The sequence below is a fragment of the Larimichthys crocea genome, chromosome XIV (assembly GCF_000972845.2).
Source record: "Larimichthys crocea isolate SSNF chromosome XIV, L_crocea_2.0, whole genome shotgun sequence".
Lineage (NCBI taxonomy): Eukaryota > Metazoa > Chordata > Actinopteri > Sciaenidae > Larimichthys > Larimichthys crocea.
Window position 1 is genome coordinate 7,567,339 of NC_040024.1, and position 23,255 is coordinate 7,590,593.

At 34.5% G+C, this 23,255-nt stretch overlaps 2 protein-coding genes across 4 annotated transcripts; both read left to right on the forward strand.

The window, feature by feature from the left end:
* Nucleotides 1-2,154: 2,154 nt before the first annotated feature.
* Nucleotides 2,155-6,109, forward strand: LOC109140372 (galactose-specific lectin nattectin). Of its 3 annotated transcripts, XM_019267070.2 has the most exons (7): nt 2,155-2,575; nt 2,861-2,977; nt 3,147-3,466; nt 3,634-3,725; nt 3,806-3,937; nt 4,484-4,589; nt 5,178-6,109. In XM_019267070.2, exons 3-7 carry the CDS (start codon nt 3,175-3,177, stop codon nt 5,243-5,245), a joined length of 690 nt encoding a protein of 229 aa, XP_019122615.1. In that variant the 5' UTR covers nt 2,155-2,575; nt 2,861-2,977; nt 3,147-3,174; the 3' UTR covers nt 5,246-6,109. The 3 variants fall into 3 exon arrangements, with proteins under 3 accessions (XP_019122615.1, XP_019122613.1, XP_027143455.1); XM_019267068.2 differs by lacking the exon at nt 2,861-2,977; XM_027287654.1 differs by lacking the exons at nt 2,155-2,575; nt 2,861-2,977 and having other exon boundaries at nt 3,020-3,466.
* Nucleotides 6,110-6,851: 742 nt separating this feature from the next.
* fgb (fibrinogen beta chain) lies at nt 6,852-11,651 on the forward strand. Its single transcript, NM_001303382.1, is given in 13 exon segments — nt 6,852-6,935; nt 7,377-7,409; nt 7,501-7,595; nt 7,907-8,009; nt 8,514-8,582; nt 8,729-8,843; nt 9,269-9,375; nt 9,528-9,642; nt 9,753-9,872; nt 9,971-10,093; nt 10,218-10,312; nt 10,589-10,779; nt 11,273-11,651. Coding segments are annotated over 13 exon segments (1,479 nt in total). The 5' UTR covers nt 6,852-6,854; the 3' UTR covers nt 11,505-11,651.
* The last annotated feature ends 11,604 nt before the right edge of the window (nt 11,652-23,255 follow it).

The following is a 23,255-nucleotide window of genomic DNA, read 5'->3' on the forward strand; positions in this document are numbered from 1 at the left end:
TTTATTCCCCCTCAAGAGACTTCCCAGGCAAACCAGGGTTGTAAACATATTTTCAGTTTTGTAACTACAATAATTTAAAAAGTGCCAAAAAAAAAGAAGAAGGAGAGACGGAAACATCTCTTCTACAAATAACCAAAGAGCTGCTCAACTGGATTCTTGATAAAATCATGAAATATAAGCCTAACAAGGCTGAGGCGCTAAAATAGTCCACTTAGAAGACATAATACTGCAGCTTTAAGCTGGTAGAACTGATCAATGAACTGTAAAGGCATCAAAACGTCCCCACTTTTCAAAATGTCAAAAGTTTAGAAACTTTTAATTCCTCATATTTATTTGTATAGGTGTGCAAGAGTCTTTTGTTCTAGGATTTCTAAGTGGAATGAGATATTAATAGAAAGAGTAAAAAGTTAAAGCACCTCAGCTGCCACACTCTTATTTTATGTTCTTGCAGCATCTTTAAAACATTTTGTAGGTAATTCAAACAGTCCCTGTCAAATTGTTGTACTAAAGTATCAAAACTTAACACTGCCACCAGATGGTGTCAAACTCCATTTAAAAATTTGGTGTAAGTGTAGACAAAGCCTTGAAAAATAATTGTGATGTCACTATCTGGCACAATGATTATCAGTTTAGGAACTATTGTGCAGAAATGTGCCTGTATATTTCATTTAATACATAAATTACAGACAATAAAAACAGCATGAACGTACAGTAATTATTTATTCTACATTGCACATATGTGGCGTCATTACAGACCTGTAGACAGGTCAATGCTTAGTTATGAGTGTATCTCAGCAGGTGAGCCCTTTGTGTACAGTCTTCTCAGACTATTGTAATCACGTTGAGTTTTGGGTTGCATCTTTGTTTTCTTTTTTTTTTATTTCATGTTCACAGTGTCTCATTGTACCTCGGCTTACAGTTTGCAGCTTTAAGTGTAAAAGGAATGTTTAAAACAGAGAGTGATACATTAATCTAAAGCTGATCTGATTTCACCACCTTGAATTGTGCAAATCTCGGTTACAAACCGAGACCCACTGAGACTATAGCATATCATATCATTCAGCAACATAAGCTGCAAAAAAAGTCTTGAATATTTGTGTCATGTTGTCCAAGTATCATGTTTGAAACCTAATATACAGCTTCCCATTTTGGCCATTGGTTATTAGTTTCCAGTCTAACTGTCTGCTGCCGTGTTTCAAATATTCAAAAAGAGAAGAAAATAAAAACAGATAAATGACTGATGAAACAAATACTGGGTCAAATCTGTGTCATATTTTTGACTGTATCTGTTTCAGCAGTGAGGAAGTGCTCTGACTGAGAGCTGTGAAAACTCACAAAATGTGTACATATTATTTTGTTATTTGTGTTACGGCGTGTACCATTACCTTTGGAAATCTTCCACCAACGGGTGTTTCTTTGTTCCATAGTGGTTGCTATGTAGTTTAACACTTGCACCACCGAGATGGTCTGACAGACTGTTTTCTGAAAATTTGCATTGTCATTGTTGCTAAGACTTTGCTCATGTTGGAAATCACTGGGTCTCCGCTAATAATACTATACAGTACAGTCAAGAGCTACTCCATGTGGAAAGTGTCATGAGATAACTTCTGTTATGATTTGAAATTGAATTAATAATTTTGATCTCTATCGCTTGTCATTGTAACCTTCAATGTTTTTTAGAGTTTCTCTGAAATTATGGAACCAACTTCAGTTTGTTTGGAAACCATTTTTCCAAACCTGCATTTTAGGAAAAATCGTAGTTTTATAATCTAATGTATAGTGTGAAAGACTTTCTTCTGCAGTAGTCTGTTGACCACACAGCAGCACTAAATAAATAAGAGCTAGTCACAATGAATGTATTGTTATTTGTGTTTTTAACTATGTGTTCATGACAGGATCACATAACAGAAATGTTGGAGCGGGCTCATTTAAAACTTGGAAGATTCACAGGAGCCTGATTTATAACCTGGGTCATGGTTTGTTTTTCAGATTTTCAGATTACTTATCTACAGGTCAGATTGTTGTTACAATAGTGATTTGTTTTTTTTCCCCATAATGACATAATTCAGATTTATGACAGTATGTGGCATCAGTTACTCACTGATAATGATAATATATTGAATAATAACAAGGGGGCATTATAAGAATTTGGCTAGTTTTTAGGTTTAAAGCATGATAGTTGGAATCTTAGAGATTCTTGGATCGTTCAGTCTCAAAATGACCTAGACTGGAATAATACAAGGCTTTAAATAAGAGCAGCTTTAAAGAGTACAAACTGACAAGATAGTCTGGGAAGCTGAGACCCAACAAGATACTATGAACAATGAAATGAAAGGCCCATATAAAAAATGTTGTAACCCAAAACTCATCATGATTACAATAGTCTGAAAAAACAGGGTCTCTCCTGCTGCTATACAATAAACAAATAAGTTCATTGTTAGTGTAACATTTGATCTCAAAGCGGCACAGTCGTGGGAAATCAAATAATGACACAGGAGAGGCGTCTGTAATCTGCAGGATAAAAGAAAGCTGAAGCCAGACATCAGGCTGAACACGGCAGCTGGTCCTGAACGAGGTGAGTCTACTTTAAATTGTTCTTGTTATCCTGCTGTTTAAATGCAGCGCAAATAAAGGCCGTACATATGGAATTACCTTGGTGTGAACTCAGAACACACAAACATTTTTCCACTTCTTTGCAGATGAGATTAGCATTTATTACCATGGACAGAATGATTTCATTTGAATGTTGGTATTGGCAGTGGTAGAAAAGGAACTCTGCGAAATGTTAAAAGTAAAAGTATTATCAACACATTTACATAAAGTGACTTGTATGTTGACTACTTTATATACTGCTGGACAGGCTAAACTATAGTACTGCACCACAGATTACTTGCTGATCAAGTAATCTGTGCGAAGAATCTACAAAAGAAATCAACTCGGCCTGGAAGTCTATGTTCTGCAGATGAAGGTTCCCTCAGTGAGTTTGGAGTGAAAAATGTTTGTTGCATTTTAACTGGATATTACTCAGGATCTTTGGATACACTCGGCTTATAGATAGGTTAATGGTTAAGTCAGCCTCACAAGTAAAGGAGTCAAATTTTGTGGTGTAAGGCAAAACTAACAAAAACGTAAATCTTCGTTCACAGGCCACACTCCCACTTCATCACCGTCGCCATGAAGTTGCTCAGTATATCTCTCGCACTCTGCGCCATCCTGACCTTAAGCCGAGCCAACCCCATCAACTCCACCATCCCCACCATCTCCAGACAAATGGGCCTTTGCGAGTACATAAACCAGCACACCATCCAACATATCGGGGCGTTTGTTCCGCAGTGTGACATGAACGGGAATTTCCTACCGCAGCAGTGCTCCGGGTCGACTGGGTACTGCTGGTGCGTTAACATCCTCACCGGACAGGAGGTACTGAACACAAGGACGCCACCGGGGGTCACGCCTGTTAATTGTGGTACGAGTGTTTGTCTCATTTTGATTTTTGTTGTGTAAACTGCATAATAGTCATTTCACAGAAATTGTTTAATTTCAAATGTTTATGTAAGCTTTCTAAAACCCAAAAAAGCATGAATTGTGCAGCTGACTTGCAGCTCTGTAAAATATTTAACATATTTTTTGTAGAAGGTGAATTCAACTGCCCCTTCGGCTGGTCCCACTTTGCCGGAAAATGTTACATCTTCCACGACACCCCAAAGACATGGATAGAAGCTGAGGTGGGGACTGATGCCTGAGCTGCTCATGCATTCAGTCAGGAATGAAATGTGGAAGTAAACTCTTTTCTCGTCGCCTACAGGCTTACTGTTTGTTTGAAGAGGCAAACCTGGCGTCAATCCACAGTTATGAGGAGAATCGCTTCGTCCAGGCTTTGACCAGAATTGAAACCAGTTTCCCTGAAACCTGGATCGGTGGCCAAGATGCTGTATACGTATGGAAATCTTTTGGTTTATTCAATGTTTATTATCTAATTTTGTAGATTCTGTTATTGTGTTTACATCCAAACTCACTTTTTCCAAACTCAATTGTCAACTCGGGTCTGACCAATACAGGTTCGTCTGTGAGTTTTATAGAGAAATACTTACCATAAACTTAGTACATGTTGTTTTAGCAATGGTCACTAAATTTGTAGTTCATTTTTTAAAAATTATAGGGCGTCGTTTAGCTCAGCTGATAGACATGTACGAAGACTCAGTCCTCGCCGCAGCAGCCCCACATTCCTCTTCAGCTGTCTCTGTACAATAAAGCTAAAAAAGGCTTAGAAAATATCTTTTAAAAAAAGAAGAAATTATAAATCTATGTACTAGAGATAATAGCACATTTTAAACACTGAGATCTTTCAAAAATTCAAAACTACAAATTAGAAACACAGTAAAAGGTAAGAGTATGAGTAAAGTAAAAGTAGTATGAAGATGATTGAACATAAATAATATAATGTATTTATGTATTTACGATGTCTGTTTCCTTCTATCCACAGACCTCTTTTTGGATGTGGTGTGACGGCTCCAAGTTTGACTTCCAGAACTGGTTCAATCCCCACAGTCTTCCCACAGATGAGCACTGTCTGAAGATGAATTATGGATGTAAGTAGCACAGACACAAACACACATACAAACTTTTAATATTAAAAATCTAATCCTAATATATTGAAGTGTTGAGAAATTTTAAATTGTCTACTAATACTATTCTGCAAGTTATAGAATATACTAAACAGAATCTGACACTTGGGGGGGAATCACTGATCATACTGAAGTAGATCAAACAGAAAAAAATATGCATCCCTATTCGCTCATTTTCTCCTAAGAAGGATGAATTGCTGCCAAATGTATAAACCTCAGACTAGCTTACAGTGTCATAAATATCTTTTTGATTGCCTCTTATATTTTTCTTTGAGGATAAATATAAGACTGCCATCTGGTGGTTGCTATACACTCTGTCCCCGTAGGGCTGTGCATCTCTAATACATGCTATATACATACATGTCAGAAAGTACTGATGTCACTGTGTTTTGACTAACACCTTAACTTACTTCATTTATGCTAACTGCACATTCAGTGTTGTAAAGAACATCAGAGAATCCAAAGCCAAAAACTGTAATTCAGTCAGAATATTAGACGATTACTAAAACATGAAGTATGTAACCAGATATAAATGTTTCTTCCTCACTGCAGTTAACTGGAAGTGGTTCCCTGCCACATGCACAGAGAGTTACCCGTTTGTTTGTTCCAAGCGGGCCTGAACTCAGAGCTGACAGTCAAAAACGGACTTCTACGCCTTGCTGGATCCAACAGTCGGAGTTTCTCCCACTGCTCTCTTTCCTTGTTTTTGTCGTTTATGATCAACAGATTCTGCACACACCTGAAAAGCTTTGGTTCATCCTGATTATGAGCCAGACAGTCTAATTTGTAATTTGTTCTGTGTGCTATATCTGATGCAGGAATTGTAATTCTAGTATCAACAAAACTTAAGAATATTTTGAAATTATATCAATAAAAGAAATGCACAGCACTAAACTGCCAAGTAGTGGTCTGTGTCACAAAATAAGACGCCTGAATTTACAACATAAGAGTAATAAGTCTATTTTTTGTGACTTTTCTGTTTTTGTGTCAGTAGATCTGGACTCTGCTGACTCGTAGTGAGTATCAGACACATGAGTCATAATGTGTGGCATGGCTTTAAATTTGAAAAATCGGTTTTACACAGTGACACTGTGATTCTCAGGTTTACATTGTGGGGAATCTGATCTGTCCACACTTTCAAATGTGCTAATTTGATCCCCAGATAGGATTAAAGTTGAATTTCTTGTCTGACATTAGAATAAGAGTTTTGTTCAGATAGTGGTTATAAATTAGATGAGGAAAAAACACAAAAATATGATATATGGCAAAAACAAATCTGTTTGTTTAACGTCTGTGATTTCGTAACTCAGCACCACGGACCTTTTGGACTTGGACAAACATTAGTTGCTCACTTGACCTTATTTTCCCGACAGTGATTGAACAACTGCGACGTCTTCACAAAAAAAGCTTTGACAGTATTCACAGTAACAGGACATGTTATTCTAATAATATCATCAAACAAAACCCAATGTTCAAAATCTACAAATATGACACCAAAGGTAAAAAAAAAACACTTCTGGAAGATATCAAATATTTAAACATCAAGCAAGCAAGACACTGAATTCCTATTCCTATTATCCACTGTCCTGATTTTACTCCTCAAATTCCACAATATGATATTTTACACAGCCTCAGGCGGTAAGCAATAAATCTAAATATACAGTATACTATATATATATGTATATATATATATACTGTATATTTATTTCTGGAAGCAACTTTTTCAACTAAGATAAACTCTTTTAGATGAAGGCCTCCACTTGGCTTAGGCCGTCTTAACATTAAAACATTATTCGGCAAACAGTGGATTTGTCAAGTAAATAACATAAATTTAAAATGTTACTTTTCAAACTAGACATTACTGGACAAAACGAGCATTTTTGGAGATGTAAGGTCAACAGCAGCAGTATTGAACCTGTCTGTTTGGATGACAGAATTGGCTCACACATATGTACAACAAACTCTGACTAATCAGTAAACTCTTGGGTACTTTTGCCCTTTTGTTCCTTTGCAAACGCCACACTCTCAGACTGAGCATGCACCACCGTGACTCAGGTTAGGTAAACTGTCCCAGCAGATGTTGACCAATTTTAGAAGGTCAATAAAAGAGGGGGTGGACATGGACTCAGAGGATAAATAGCTGCTCAAATCTGACTTAGGGGCAGAAAAGGGAGTGAAGGCACACTGAAGACTGCAATTTGAAAAGAGTAACTTCATCCACAGTGAACGATGCGGACGTTGCTGCTGCTGTATCTGTGTGTGTACACGGCCTGGGCTCAGGACAATCTGGACTATGATGACTATGACACAGTAAGTGTTGCCATTACGTGTCTATATTATATAATGAACAGACCTCTCTAAAGATAGCATTATATTTATCCAAAGTTTTGTTTTGGTTTGTATTTTTACATTTTAATTGTATTTACTATCTGAAACAGCATATTTTTATTAGAATACTAATAAACTACTACTACTAGGGGAAAATAATAAAATATCATTGACTTTAAACATAACCATTATAATCATAATGTGTTATTGTTTTACAAAACTGTGTTGTTGTAATGGATAAATACAAGATTATTTTATAACAAAAATTCTAATTCATTTTGGATTTTTTTCATGTAACATGTCACACCACTGTTTTTTTGTTTTGTTTTTTTTTTGTTTTAGTTTGATTTATTTTGAATTGTCAGAAACGAGGATTGAAATATTTAAATGTGTTCACTATAGTTTTCCTGTTTTCTTTCACAGGACTCAAAGAGCAAGCCAGCAGAAAATGCAACAGTACGTAGAATAAAGAAAAACTATATTATCATAACTTTCTTTTGATATTTTGTTATTTAATTCCCTCATCATGTCTTGTTTTCTCTTGTAGGAAGTAGGTGCTCGTGGTCACCGTCCATTAACAAGGGGCACGGATCGCTACAGCCCTAACCGCTACGTCCCGCCGCCTATCAGTGGTGGCTCAAGGTACTTTCACATGCAAATATTATATTTAAATTGTATTTAAATATAGCACAGTACATGTACTTAGTTATTTCCCATGAGTACAGACAAATGAGTCAACTCTGTTTGAGTATCTGACTTGGGTAACCAAATATATTTTAGTTGGGACCAATGGACAGACTGACATCATTAAAAACCTAAATAATGAAACATTAAAGTTTTTATGAATAACGGGATGAATGGCCACTTTACCGTTCTTATCCAGTTCAAACTAAAACTATTCCATGCCAACAGTGTCTCACACCTTGATGACATGCCTGGTGCTTTTTGTCCAGGTATCGAGGCCGCCCCGCCCCAGCTCCAACTGGACAACCTCAGGAAGAAGAGAAGGTGACGCAGCCAGATGCCGGAGGATGCACGCATGCGTCAGAGGAGATGGTAGGAAGACAACCACACATTAACACACGTCTGCTGGCCATTTTCAAAAGCATAGCATATGTTTGTAGATGCTTTTGTTCTAAGAGGCAAATTCATTATTTTGATCAAGGTTATTGTTGCATGACAAGAAACGTATTTCTTTTTGGTGGATTTAAAGAAAAACAGCAACCCTTTTATTATTTTGTGTAAATCTGTGCTTAATTTTCTTTCCTAATTATGACATTATATTGACAAAAAAAGCAACTAATGCAATGTGATTGTGTGGAGTTATGTGTCCGGATCAAGCAAATTGGGTTTCATGTGTAGAATTATTAAAAAAATTACAAAGAAGTCAATGGCTGCCTAGAAAAGATCTCCTCTTCTTTGGAAACTGGTCAGTGCTCAAGTGCTTCAAACCACTACGATCCAGTAACTTCTTTTTTGCTGGATTTGAATTGAAAATAGAAAAGGGGAAAAAATAAAAAAACATTGAAAGAACTAACCAAAGATTCTCCCATCCATCAGGGTGTTTTGTGTCCCAATGGCTGTGAGCTGAAGACCACACTGCTGAAGCAAGAGAAGAACGTCAAGATGGTAAATACATTTGATATTTTAATTTCTTTGAGTTCATTCACATATTGCTGTGCAATCGCCACAACAGAACTTATCGTGGAAATAGGTTTGACTGATCTTCTGTTTATTTGTTCATTAATTACTGCATACATTTTCGTCATCTTTAGTCCATTGGGGAGCTCAAGCCTCAGGTGGATGAGTTGTCCCGAGCATCCAACAACGTCTACAACTACGTCAACAGCATGTCCAATTCGCTGAGGGAGAGGCAGCGAGTTATCAACGGTGTGTAAGACCTGATGAGCTCCGTCTTTGTGTTCAAACAGTAAAATCATTTAACCTAATGTCTTCAGTCGCTCTGTTAATCTGTTGTTGAGTTCAGCTATGATAAGACATGGTTACTGAAAAATAACACAGTGTGTAGAAGAGTAGCATACTTGTTTGTTGTTTTTATATCGCATGACAAATACAACATAATATCCCAAAAGATATATATTGGGTAAAAAGTCAACTATTGTTGAAAAATGTGTGTAACAGATTAGCTTTATCTTTTTTTGTGACAGCGGTTTGTCATTTTGGAACAAAAGCAACAGGCTTATGTCTTAAGTACACGTAAATCACAAGTATATTATTGTGCACTTAAAAATGGTTGTGTACAAGAGTTCAAATATCCCCTTTTGCACTTTTCTCTCATCTCTTCCTCCCCTCAGACAACAACAGGGTGGTTGGTCAGTACAGCGATAACGTAGAGGAACAACATGCCTACATCAAGGAGACGGTAGACACTGTCTTCCCCTCCAACATCAGAGTGCTACAGGTAAATAAGAACCCATATGAGTCAAAAAGTACAATAAATAAACCAAACAAATGGCATCAGTTAAAGTGATCTACAGGTCCCAGAATCTAGTGCATCCAACCTTAAAGACTACAAACACCCCTAATCTAATGCATAATGTGCTGTGGCTGCAGGGAGTCCTGGAAAAGATCAAGTTGAAGATCCAGAAGCTGGAGAAGGCCATCCATGCCCAGAGCGAGGTGTGCAAAGAACCATGCAAAACCAAATGCCCCATACCAGTGGTGTCCGGTGAGTGCAGTGCCCTGTAGAGACTGCAGCGTTCAATATATCCCATGAAAGTGTTGGAAGAAACAATGAACTTACTTTTTCTGTGTTTACCACTATCCTGTGTGATTCAGGTAAGGAGTGTGAGGACATCTTCCGTCGTGGAGGAACAGACTCCCAGATGTACATGGTCCATCCTGACACCTTCTACCCACCGTACAAGGTCTTCTGTGATCAGACTACCCAGAATGGAGGTAACTCAGTGAGGCCACCTGCACCATTAGACTTTAATTTGGATGTTTAGGCTGTATTTAGGTAGACGTTAACAAGAGAACTTCTTTTGTTTCAACAGGATGGCTTCTCATTCAGAACAGGCTTGATGGCAGTGTTGACTTTGGCCGACGCTGGGATGACTATCGACGTGGTTTCGGCAATGTTGCCTTCGATTCTGGCAAGGGTCACTGTGAGACTCCGAGTAAGTGACAAGTGGCAAAGAAAGTGTTGAAGGAAGCTTACCAGGGTCAATTGGTGTGGAAACCAGACACTTTAACATTTAGAAATTTGTGGTTAACTGACCTTTTTGCTTTGTCATGTGACAGGTGAATACTGGCTGGGTAATGACCGCATTAGTTACTTAACCAAGATGGGTCCCACTGAGGTTCTCATTGAGATGGAGGACTGGTCAGGAGCCAAGGTAAGTTTCTATTTACAGCACAAATGATTATTTGATTTACTGCTACTATTTACAAGCAGTAAAAATAAGGTTTAGTTTTGCTATATCAGGCTTTCATGTCTTATTTTCAGGAAAACAACTAGCACACCTAAAGAAAAACTTGTTCTGACTTAACCGTGGGTTTTTTTTATTGACTACAATAAATATAACCGAAGTGAATACAATAAAAACGGTATTGCAGACAAGAGACAGGAGTCAGTTTGAAATGAAACTTTAATGCTCTCTGTTGTCATTTAGGTCTACGCCCAGTATCAACAATTCACCATCCAATCAGATGCGTCCAATTTTGTATTGGCAGTCGATGGTTACTCCGGTAATGCTGGCAATAGTTTCATGGAAGGATCCTCAGAACTCTTTGGTGAAAACCGCACCATGACGATTCACAACGGCATGATGTTCAGCACCTACGACAAAGACAACGACAACTGGTAGGCATCCCTGCTGGTGATCACAAGATTACAGTAACACCACAGGACAAAAGCCAAAGAATCTTGTAATTCAGTCAACCGACCAGTTCTCCAATTAAACTGACAGAACATGTTACACGGGCCTCCAGAAACTGGGTTAACAATGGACCTGAAGAAATTTGCTAGCCTAGCAACATTAAGGCTTAAGGCAACATAGATAGATAGATGGTGTTATATCATGGCTCCCTCTGTTAAAAAACAGTATCTGATGTTGGGAATACAAAAACATCCAGTAAAGGCTCTACAGCTGAAATTATTTGCCGGTACAAGTAGTTGGGAACTGTACATGCTAACACTAGAGAGCCACAATCATAGAAACAATATATTTGCTAACAGGATAATAAGTGCACAAGGTCATTCAAGATAGATGTGACCGGGCCATTAAATTGTATCTAAAAATGGCTCCTAACGTCAATGATTTACACTTTTCTCTGTCCATGCTTTCCTACACCAGGAACCCCGGTGATCCCTACACACAGTGCTCCAGGGAGGACGGAGGTGGCTGGTGGTACAACCGCTGCCACTCAGCTAATCCCAATGGCCGATACTACATAGGCGGAGCCTACACTAAACAAATGGCCAAGCACGGCACAGACGACGGCATAGTGTGGATGAACTGGAAGGGCAGCTGGTATTCACTCAAAGGCATCAGCATGAAGATCAGGCCTTACTTCGCCTCCAGATAATCAAGCTGGAGATAGTCAACACAAACGCACATGGAACACATACAGGTGGATGGACACGCACATTTACACACAATTAAACAGGTCGTGGTATGAAAGTGAAGAAGAAGAAATCTGTTTTAAAAAACTGCTTATTAAACATAAAAAAAAGAATATGAAAGAGAAATAAGAAAGTCAGATAAACTTGTGTCTACAGATTAAGAGAAACATTTTGCTGGTTGTGAGTGAACGTGTTGTGATCTGTCTTTTCTTGTTGTGTGTGACGTCTTCAGTGTGCACGACAAGGACGAGTTGATGCTAACTCTCCTCCGCCCTACGCATAACACATTTGAGGAAGCATACTTTCCTGACTGCGCGTGTTATGTCATTCCATCTTATTTCACCGCATTGCATAAAAGAAAACCCAGTAAAATCATTTTTACATTCACGCTGAAGTGTGTTTGAACAGGAAACTAAATCTCTCCTGGTCCAACTTGTAAAATAAAACAAACAAAAAAAATATCTAGATTTTTTTTCCGTTCTTTTTTCTTCTATTTTTTTTATTTTGTTGTGCTTTTTTCATTTTTTTTCATTCTTTTTTCAAACTGGAAGGGCAGCTGCTATTCACTCAAAGCCATCAACATGAAGATCAGGCCTTCCATACTTTGGAAGGTGGACTGGTAGCTAGGTAGAGTGTGTCTGACTGTGGCCCCGTCGCCTCCATACATTATTATTGACACTGCACAGAGACTTCAATAAAGTTAGTCAAAGGCAGGCTTAAGGTTCTTTTTTTTTTTGCTTTTTTATTTTGTTGTTCTTTTTTCATTTTTTTGTTCTATTTTCTTTTTTTGTCCTTTTTTCTTTTTTTTTGCAGGAGGTGAATCAGCACCTCTCCAACTACCAGTCCACCTTCCATACTTTGGTCCATACTGGACTTGAACCTTGATGATGTTGATGCTAACTCTCCTCCGCTACTCAATAAACACACTGAGGAACATACTTTCTGACTGCTCTTGTTATTTCACTGCATTGCATAAAAGAGAATGTGCCCAGTAAAATCATTTTTACATTCACGCTGAAGTGTGTTTGAACAGGAAACTAAATCTCTCCTGGTCCAACTTGTAAAATTAAACAAACAAAAAAAACATCTGTATTTTTTTCCGTTCTTTTTTCTTCGGTCTTTTTCGTTTTTTAATTTTTTTTATTTTGTTGTTCTTTTTTCATTTTTTTTTTCATTTTTTCGTTTTTTTTCTCCTTTTTTGCATTTTTTCATTTTGTCGTTCTTTTTTATTTTTTTTTGTTTTTTTGTATTTTTTCATTTTGTTTTTTTAATTTTTTTTTGTTTTTGTTTTTTTGTTTGGTTTTTCATTTTTTTGTTCTATTTTCTTTTTTTTGTCCTTTTTTCTTTTTTTTTGCAGGAGGTGAATTGGGACCTCTCCAACTACCAGTCCACCTTCCATACTTTGGTCCATACTGGACTTGAACCTTGATGATGTTGATGCTAACTCTCCTCCGCTACTCAATAAACACATTGAGGAACGTACTTTCTGACTGCTCGTTATTTCACTGCATTGCATAAAAGAGAATGTACCCAGTAAAATAATTTTTACATTCACGCTGAAGTGTGTTTGAACAGGAAACTAAATCTCTCCTGGTCTTTTTCGTTTTTTTAAAAAAAATGTTATTTTGTTGTTCTTTTTTAATTTTTTCGTTTTTTTCTCCTTTTTTGCATTTTTTCATTTTGTCTTTCTTTTTTAATTTTTTTGTTTTTTTTCTCCTTTTTTGCATTTTTTCATTTTGTTGTTCTTTTTTATTTTTTTTTGTTTTTTTGTATTTTTTCATTTTGTTTTTTTAATTTTTTTTTGTTTTTGTTTTTTTGTTTGGTTTTTCATTTTTTTGTACTATTTTCTTTTTTTTTGTCCTTTTTTCTTTTTTTTGCAGGAGGTGAATCAGCACCTCTCCAACCAGTCGACCTTCCATACTTTGGTCCATACTGGACTTGAACCTTGATGATGTTGATGCTAACTCTCCTCCGCTACTCAATAAACACACTGAGGAACATACTTTCTGACTGCTCTTGTTATTTCACTGCATTGCATAAAAGAGAATGTACCCAGTTAAATCATTTTTACATTCACGCTGAAGTGTGTTTGAACAGGAAACTAAATCTCTCCTGGTCCAACTTGTAAAATAAAACAAACAAAAAAAACATCTGTATTTTTTTCCGTTCTTTTTTCTTCTGTCTTTTTCGTTTTTTTGCATTTTTTTTATTTTGTCGTTCTTTTTTCTTTTTTTGCATTTTTTTTGCATTTTTTTGTTTTTTTCTCCTTTTTTGCATTTTTTTCATTTTGTCGTTCTTTTTTCATTTTTTTTGTTTGTTTTTTCGTATTTTTCCATTTTTTTTTCAAACTAGCAGGGCAGCTGCTGTTCCCTCAAAGCCATCAACATGAAGATCAGGCCTTCCATACTTTGGAAGGTGGACTGGTAGCTAGGTAGAGTGTGTCTGACTGTGGCCCCGTCGCCTCCATACATTATTATTGACACTGCACAGAGACTTCAATAAAGTTTGTCAAAGGCAGGCTTAAGGTTATTTTTTCTGTTCTTTTTTTTTGCATTTTTTTATTTTGTTGTTCTTTTTTCATTTTTTTTGTCCTTTTTTCTTTTTTTTTGCAGGAGGTGAATCGGCACCTCTCCAACTACCAGTCCACCATTTTTTTTTCATTTTTTTGTTTTTTTCTCCTTTTTTGCATTTTTTCATTTTGTCGTTCTTTTTTATTTTTTTTGTTTGTTTTTTTTTTTTTGTATTTTTTCATTTTGTTTTTTAATTTTTTTGTTTTTTTGGTTTGGTTTTTCATTTTTTTGTTCTATTTTCTTTTTTTTGTCCTTTTTTAGTTTTTTTTGCAGGAGGTGAATTAGCACCTCTCCAACCAGTCCACCCTACTTTGGTCCATACTGGACTTGCAAACCTTGATGTGTTGCTGCTACAAACTCTCTCCGCTACTCAATAAAACACCTGAGGAACATACTTTCTGACTGCTCTTGTATTTCACTGCATTGCATAATAAGACAAACCCAGTAAAATATTTTACCATTCACGCTGACGTGGTTTGAAAAACAGGAACCTACTCTCTCCTGGCAATTGTAAAATTAACACAAACAAAAAAAAATCTGTATTTTTTCCGTTCTTTTCTTGGTTCGTTTTCATTTTTAATTTTTTTATTTTGTTGTCTTTTTCATTTTTTTTCATTTTTTCGTTTTTTTTTCTCCTTTTTGCATTTTTTCATTTTTGTCGTTTTTTTATTTTTTTGTTTTTTTGTTTTTTTGATTTTTAATTTTGTTTTTTTAATTTTTTTTTTGTTTTGTTTTTTTGTTGGTTTTCATTTTTGTTATATTCTTTTTATTTTTTTTGCTCCTTTTTCTTTTTTTTTCAAGAGGTTGAATCCGCCACCTCTCCAACCAGTCGACCTTCCTACTTTGGTCCCATACTGGACTTGACTTGATGATGTTTGATGCTACCTCTCCTCCGCTACTCAATAAACACCCCACTGCAGAACCTTACTTTCTGACTGCTCTTGTTATTTCACTGCACTGACATAAAAGAGAATGTGCCAGTAACATCATTTTACTTTCACGCTGAAGTGTGTTTGAACAGGAAACTAAAAATCTCTCCTGGTCCAACTTGTAAAAATAAACAAACAAAAAAAACATCTGTATTTTTTTCCGTTCTTTTTATTCGGTCTTCTAAATTTTTTAATTTTTTTTTTGTTGGTCTTTTTTCTTTTTTTGTTTTTTTCTCCTTTTTGCATTTTTCATTTTGTCGTTTTCTTATTTTTTGGTTTTTTTTTTGTTTTTTGTATTTTTCATTTGTTTTTTTAAAACTTTTTTTGTTTTTGTTTTTTGTTTGGTTTTCATTTTTTGTACTAGTTTATTTTTTTTTGTCCTTTTTAATTTTTTTTTGGGATGTGAATCAGCAGCTCTCCAACCAGTCGACTTCCTACTTTGGTCATACCTGCGACCTTTGACCTTGATGATGTTGACTGCTACACTCTCTCCGTACTCAATAAACACATGAGGAACATACTTCTGACTGCTCTGTTATTTCACTGCCTTGCCATAAAAAGAGAATTGCCCAGTAGTAAAATCATTTTTACATCACGGCTGAAGTGTGTGTGGAACAGGAAAAAACTAAACTCTCCTGGCTCCCAACTTGTAAAATTAAACAAAAAAAAAAATACATCGTATTTTTTTCACGTTTTTTTTCTTCGTGTCTCTTTAGTTTTTAATTTTTTTTAGTTGTTGTTCTTTTTTCATTTTTTTTTCATTTTTAGTTTTTTTTTATCCTTTTGGCTATTTTTCATTTTGTCGTTCTTTTTTATTTTTTTGTTTTTTTTTGTTTTTGGTCATTTTTTCAATTTGTTTTTTAATTTTTTTTTTTGTTTTTGTCTTTTTTGTTTGGGTTTTCTATTTTTTTGTTCTATTTTCTTTTTTTTTGGCCCTTTTTCTCTTTTTTTGCAGAGTGAATCAGCACCTATCAAAACCAGTCGGACCTTCCATACTTTGGGTCCATTTACTGGACTTTGAACTTGCTGATGTTGCTGCTAAACTCTCATCCGCTACTCAACTAAACACAACTGAGGAAACATAACTTTCTGACTGCTCTTGTTATTTCACTGCATTGCATAAAAGATAATGTGCGCCCAGTAAAATCATTTTTTACATTCACGCTGATGAAGTGTGTTTGACGGGAAACTAAATCTTCCCTGTTCCAACTTTAAAATTAACAAAACAAAAAAAACATCTGTATTTTTTTCGTTCTTTTTTCTTCGGTTTTTCGTTTTTTAATTTTTTTATTTGTTGTTCTCTTTCTTCATTTTTTTCATTTTTCGTTTTTTTTTTCTCCTTTTTGCATTTTTCATTTGTCGTTCTTTTTTATTTTTTTTGTTTTTTTTTTTTGTTTTTTTGTAGTTTTTCTTTTCTTTTTTCATTTTTTTTTTTTTGTTTTTGTTTTTTTTGTTTGGTTTCATTTTTTTGTTCTATTTTCCTTTTTAATGTCCTTTTTTTTCTTTTTTATGCAGAGGTGAATCAACCTCTCCACCAGTCGACCTCCATACTTTGGTCCATACTGGATTGAACTACTGACTGATGTTGATGCTAACTCTCTCCGCTATCTCAATAAACACACTGATGGAACATACTTTATGATGCTCTTGTTATTTCACTGCATTGCATAAAGAGAATGTGCCCAGTTTAAAAATCACTTTTTACAATTCAAGCTGACAGGGTGTTTGAACAGGAACACTAAATCTCTTCTGGTCCTTCCAAATTGTAAAATTAACAAACAAAAAAAAAACATCTGTATTTTTTTTTCCGTTCTTTTATTTCCTTCGGTCTTTTTTGTTTTTTAATTTTTTTTTTTTTATTTTGTTGTTCGTTTTTCATTTTTCTTTTCCATTTTCTTTCGTCTTTTTTTTTTTTCTTCCTTTTTGCATTTTTTTCATTTTGTCGTTCTTTTTTTTTTTTTGTGTTTTTTTGTTTTTTGTATTTTTAATTTGTTTTTTTAATTTTTTTTTGTTTGTTTTCTTGTTTGGTTTTTTATTTTTTTGTTATATTTTCTTTTTTTTTTGTCCTTTTTCTTTTTTTGCAAGGAGGGAATCAGCACCTCTCCAATCCAGTAGACCTTCCTATTTGGTCCATACTGGACTTGAACCTTGATGATGTTGCTGCTAACCCTTCCCTCCGTACTCAATCAACACACTGCGGACATACTTCTGACTGCTCTTGTTATTTCACTGCATTGCATAAAGAAAACCCAGTAAAACCATTTACATTCACTCTCGAAGTGTGTTCTGAACACAGGAAACTAATCCTCTCCTGCGTCCAACTGTAAAACTTTCACCAACAAAAAAAACATCTGTATTTTTTTCGTCGTTTTTCTTTCGTTCTTTTTCGTTTTTTATTTTTTTTATTGTTGTTCTTTTTTCATTTTTTTTCATTTTCGTTTTTTTCTCCTTTTTTGCATTTTTTTCTTTCTGTCATTTTTTGATTTTTTTTTGGTTTTTTTTTGGTTTTTCTTGTATTTTTTCATTTTTTTTTTTTCATTTTTTTTGTTTTTGTTTTTTTTGTTTGGTTTTTTCATTTTTTTGTTTCTATTTCTTTTTTGTCCTTTTTCTTTTCTTTGCAGGAGGTGAATCAGCACCTCTCCAACAGTCGACCCCCGTTCCATACTTGGTCCCTATGGGACTTGAACCTTGATGATGTTGATGCTAACTCTCCTCGACTCAACAACACCCTGAGGAACATACTTTCGACTGCTTGTTATTTCACTGCATCGCACTTAAAAGAGGATGTGCCCAGTAAAATCTTTTTCTCACATTCCGTCTTGAAGTAGTGTTTGAACAGGAACACTCAATCTCTCCGCGTCCAACTTGTAACATTAAACCAAACAAAAAAAAACATCTGTATTTTTTTTCGTTCTTTTTTCTTTCGGTCTTTTGTTTTTATTTTTTTATTTTGTTTTCTTTTTCATTCTTTTTTCATTTTTTCGTTTTTTCTCCTTTTTTTGCAATTTTTCATTTGTCGTTCTTTTTTATTTTTTTTGTTTTTTTTGTTTTTTTTGTTATTTTTTAATTTTGTTTTTTTACTTTTTTTTTGTTGTTTTTTTTTGTTTGGTTTCTTCATTTTTGTTTATATTTTCTTTTTTTTTTGTCCTTTTTTCTTTTTTTGCCAAAAAGTTGCTCCAGCCCCTCTCCCACCCGTCGCCCTTCCATACTTTGGTCCCTACTCTCTCTCTTCTTTTCCTCCTCCTCCTTTTTTTTTTTTGCTTCGATCTCTCGGACCCCTTCTGGCAGGTCGCCTTGTTTCTATGTTCTGCTTCCCCTCCTTCAAAACCACAGAACACCGGCCAAACCCCCCCGCCAATCTAACAAAAAAACTGAAAAACCAACATAAAAACAAAACAAAAAAAATTTAAAACAAAATTAAAAAAATTACAAAAAAACACACAAAACAAAAAAAATAAAAAGAACGGCAAAATGAAAAAATGCAAAAGAGAAAAAAAACAAAAAATGAAAAAAAAATTGAACAAAGAACAACACAATAAAAAAAAATTTAAAAAACGCAAGAAGACCGAAGAAAAATAACGGAAAAAAATTACAGATGTTTTTTTGTTGTTTAATTTTACAAGTTTGGCACCAGGAGTAGAGTTAGTTTCCTGTTCAACACACTTCAGCGTGAATGTAAAATGATTTTACTGGGCACATTCTTCTTTTATGCGATGCAGTGAAATAAACAAGACGCAGTCAGAAAGTATGTTCTCAGTGTGTTATTGCGTAGCGGAGGAGAGTTAGCATCACAAATCATCAGGTTCACGTCCCAGATGGACAAAGTATGGACGGTCGACTGGTTGGAGAGTGCTGATCCCATCCTGCCAAAAAAAAGAAAAAAGGACCACAAAAAAAGAAAATAGACCAAAAAAATGAAAAAACCAAACAAAAAACAAAAACAAAAAAAAACAAAAAAAAAAATGACAAAAGAAAATGAAAAAATACAAAAAACCAAAAAAAAACAAAAAAAAATAAAAAAAAGAATGACAAAATGAAAAATGCAAAAAAGGAGAAAAAAAACGAAAAAATGCAAAAAAATGAAAAAGAACAACAAAAATAAAAAAAATAAAAAAAACGAAAAAGACGAAGAAAAAGAACGGAAAAAAATACAGATTTTTTTTTGTTGTATTTACAAGTTGGGACAGGAGAGATTAGTTTCCTTCGTTCAAACACCTTCAGCCGGAATGTAAAAATGATTTTACTGGTTTTCTTTTATGCATGCCAGTGCAATACAAGAGCAGTCCGAAGTATGTTCCTCAGTGTGTTTCTTGAGTGGGAGGAGAGTTAGCCTCAAACCATCATCAAGGTTCAAGTCCAGTATGGACCAAAAGTATGTGAGGTCGACTGGTTGGAGAGGTGCTGATTCACTTTGCAAAAAAAGAAAAAGGACAAAAAAAAAAGACAATACACAAAACTGAAAAAAACCAACAAAAAACACAAAACTAAAAAAAATTTAAAAAAACAAAATTAAAAATACAAAAAACAAAAAAAAAAACAAACAAATACAAAGAACGACAAAATGAAAAAGCCAAAAAGGAGAAAAAAAACGAACAAAAATTAAAAAAAAATGAAAAACGAACAACACAATAAAAACAAAATTAAAAAACGAAAAGGACCGAAAGAAAAAAGAACGGAACAAAATACAGACGTTTTTCTTTTTGTTTGTTTCTTTTACACGTTGGACCAGGGAGAGATTTAGTTTCCTGTTCAAAACACACTTCAGCGTGATGTAAAAACTGATTTTACTTGGCAATTCTCTTTTATTGCAATGCAGTGAAATAACAAAGCATTCAGAAAGTATATGGTCCTCAGTGTGTTTATTGAGTAGCGGAGGGGAGTCGCATCAACATCATACGGTTCCAGTCCAGTATGGACCAAAGTATGGACGGTCGACTGGTTGGAGAGGTGTGATTCACCTCCTGCCAAAAAAGAAAAAAGGACAAAAAAAGGAAAATAGAACCAAAAAATGAAAAACCAACAAAACAAACAAAAACAAAAAAAAAAATGAAAAAAAAGAAAATGAAAAAATACAAAAAAACAAAAAAAAACAAAAAAAATCCAAGAACGACAAATGAAAACATGCAAAAAAGGAGAAAAAAAACACGAAAAAATGACAAAAAATGAAAAAAGAACACAACATAAACAAATTAAAAAAACGACAAGACCGAAGAAACAAACGGAAAAAAACTAAGATGTTTTTTTTGTTTGTTATTTTACCAAGTTGGACAGGAGAGATTTATGTTTCCTGTTCAAAACACTTCCAGCCGTGAATGTAAAAATGATTTACCTGGCGCACATTCTATTTTATTGCAATGCAGTGAAATAACAAGAGCAGTCAGAAAGTATTGTTCCTCAGTGTGTTTATTGAGTAGCGGGGAGAGTTAAGCATCAACCTCATTCAAGGTTCAAGTCCCAGTATGGACCAAAGTATGGAAAGGATCGACTGGTTGGAGAGGTGCTGATTCACCTCTGCAAAAAAGAAAAAAGGACAAAAAAAATAGAAAATAGAAACAAAACATGGAAAAAAACCAACCAAAAAAATACAAAAACAAAAAAAAAAAATTAAAAAAAACAAAATAAAAAATACAAAAAAACAAAAAAAATCAAAAAAATAAAAAAGAACGACAAAATGAAAAAATGCAAAAAAAGGAAAAAAAACGAACAAATGAAAAAAAAAAATGAAAACAGACACAAAATAAAAAAAATTAAAAAAACGAAAAAGACCGAAGAAAAAGAACGGAAAAAAACTAAGATGTTTTTTTGTTTGTTTACATTTTAACCAGTTGGACCAGGAGAGATTTAGTTCCTGTCAAACACACTTCAGCGTGAATGTAAAAATGATTTACTGTGCAATTCTCTTTTATTTGCACTGCAGTGAACATAACAAGAGCAGTCCGAAAGTATGTTCCTCAGGTGTTTATTGAGTAGCGGAGGAGAGTTAGCATCAACATCATCAAAGGGTCACGTCCAGTCTGGACCCAAGTATGGAAGGTCGACTGGATTGGAGAGGGGGATGCTGATTCACCTCCTGCAAAAAAATAAAAAAGGACAAAAAAAATAAAATAGTACAAAAAAATGAAAAACCAACAAAACAAAAAACAAAAAAATTTAAAAAAATCAAAAATGAAAAAATACCAAAAAAACAAAAAAAACAAAAAACATAAAAACGAACGACCCATGAAAAAATGCAAACAAGGAGAAAAAAACAAAAAGAAAAAAGAACAACAAAAAAAAAACATTAAACCATACACGACCGAGAAAAAAGAACGGAAAAAATACAGATGTTTTTTTTGTTTGTTTAATTTTACAAGTTGGACAGGACGAGCTTAGTTTCCTGTTCCAACCACCTCAGCGTGAATGTAAAATGATTTACTGGGCACATTTCTTTTATGCAATGCAGTGAACTAAACAAGAGCGTCGAAAGTATGTTCCTCCGTGTGGTTTATTGAGTAGCGGAGGAGAGTCGCATCAACACCTCAAGGTTCAATTCCAGTTATGGACCAACGTATGGAAGGTCGACTGTGTGGAGAGTGCTGATTCACCTCTTGCAAAAAAAAGGCTAAAAGGACAAAAAAAAAAGAAAATATAACAAAAAAACTGAAAAACCAAACAAAAAAACAACACAAAAAAAAAAATTAAATAAAACCAAATTAAAAAAGTACAAAAAAACAAAAAAACACAAAAAATAAAAAAGAACGCAAAAATGAAAAAATGCAAAAAGGAGAAAAAAACGAAAAACTGAAAAAAAAATGAAAAAAGAACAACAACATAAAAAAATTAAAACATGAAAAAGACGAAGTAAAAAAGAAAGGAAAACCATACAGATTTTTTTTTGTTTGTTTAATTTTACAAGTTGACCAGGGGAGAGATTTAGTTTCCTGTTCATAACACACTTCAGCGTGCATGTAAAATTGATTTTTCCTGGTGTTTCTTTTATGCATGCAGTGAACTAACCCAGGCAGTCATTTTTAAAGTATGTTCTCAGTGGTGTTTATTGAGTAGCGGAGGAGAGTTAGCATAACATCATCAAGGTTCAAGTCAGTATGGACCAACGTATGCAGGTCGACTGGTGGAGAGGGTGATTCACCTCTGCAAAAAAAAAGAAAAAAGGACTAAAAAAAAAAGAAAATCTAACAAAAAAATGAAAAAACCAAACAACAAAAAAAAAACAAAAAAAAATTACACAAACAAAACTAAAAAAATACCAAAAAACAAAAAAACAAAAAAAAATAAAAAACGAACGACAAAATGGAAAAATGCCAAAAAAGGAGAAAAAAACCGAACAAATGAAAAAAAAATAAAAACAGAAACAAATAAAAAACATTACAAAAAAATGAAAAGACCGAGAAAAAAGAACGCGAAAAAAAACCGAGTCTTTTTTTGTGTTTATTTTACAGTGGACCAGGAGGCGATTAGTTTCCTGTTCAAACAACACTTCAGGGTGACATGTAAAAATGATTTTACTGGGCACATTCTCTTTTATGCAATGCAGTGAAAATAACAAGAGCAGTCAGAAAGTCTGTCCTCGTGTGTTTATTGAGTTCGCGGCGGGAGTTAGCATAAACATCACCGGTTCACGTCCAGTATGGACCAAGTATGGAAGGCGGCTGGTTGGAGAGGTTGCTGATTCACCTCTTGCAACAAAAAGAAAAAAGACAAAAAAAAAGAACATATACAAAAAAATGGAAACACAAACACAAAAACCAAAACAACAAAAAATTAAAAAAACAAATAAAAAATCAAAAAACAAAAAAAACAAAAAATAAAAAAAGACGAAAAAATGAAAATTGCAAAAAAGTCGAAAAAAAACGATAAAAATGAAAAAAATAAAAATGAAAAAGAACAACAAAATAAAAAAAATTAAAAAATGAAAAAGACGAAGCAAAAAGACGGAAAAAATACAGATTTTTTTTGTTGTTTAATTTTACACGTTGGACCAGGAGAGATTTAGTTCCTGTTCAAACACATTCATCTTGACCGTAAAAATGATTTTACTGGCTTTTTTTTATGCAATGCAGTGGAAATAAACAAGAGCAGTCAGAAATTATGTCCTCAGTGTGTTTATTGAGTAGCGGCAGAGATTTTCGCATCAACATCCACAAGGTTCAAGTTCAGTATGGACCAAAGTATGGAAGGTCGACTGGTTGGCGAGGTGCGATTCACCTTTGCAAAA

Bases quoted from the DNA above. Each gene is read 5' to 3' on its own strand.
- LOC109140372 (XM_019267070.2), top strand. From the start codon at position 3,175: ATGAAGTTGCTCAGTATATCTCTCGCACTCTGCGCCATCCTGACCTTA. The intron at 3,938-4,483 runs GTATGGAAATCT...TTCTATCCACAG, and splicing joins GTGGCCAAGATGCTGTATAC to ACCTCTTTTTGGATGTGGTG. The intron at 4,590-5,177 runs GTAAGTAGCACA...TCCTCACTGCAG, and splicing joins TCTGAAGATGAATTATGGAT to TTAACTGGAAGTGGTTCCCT.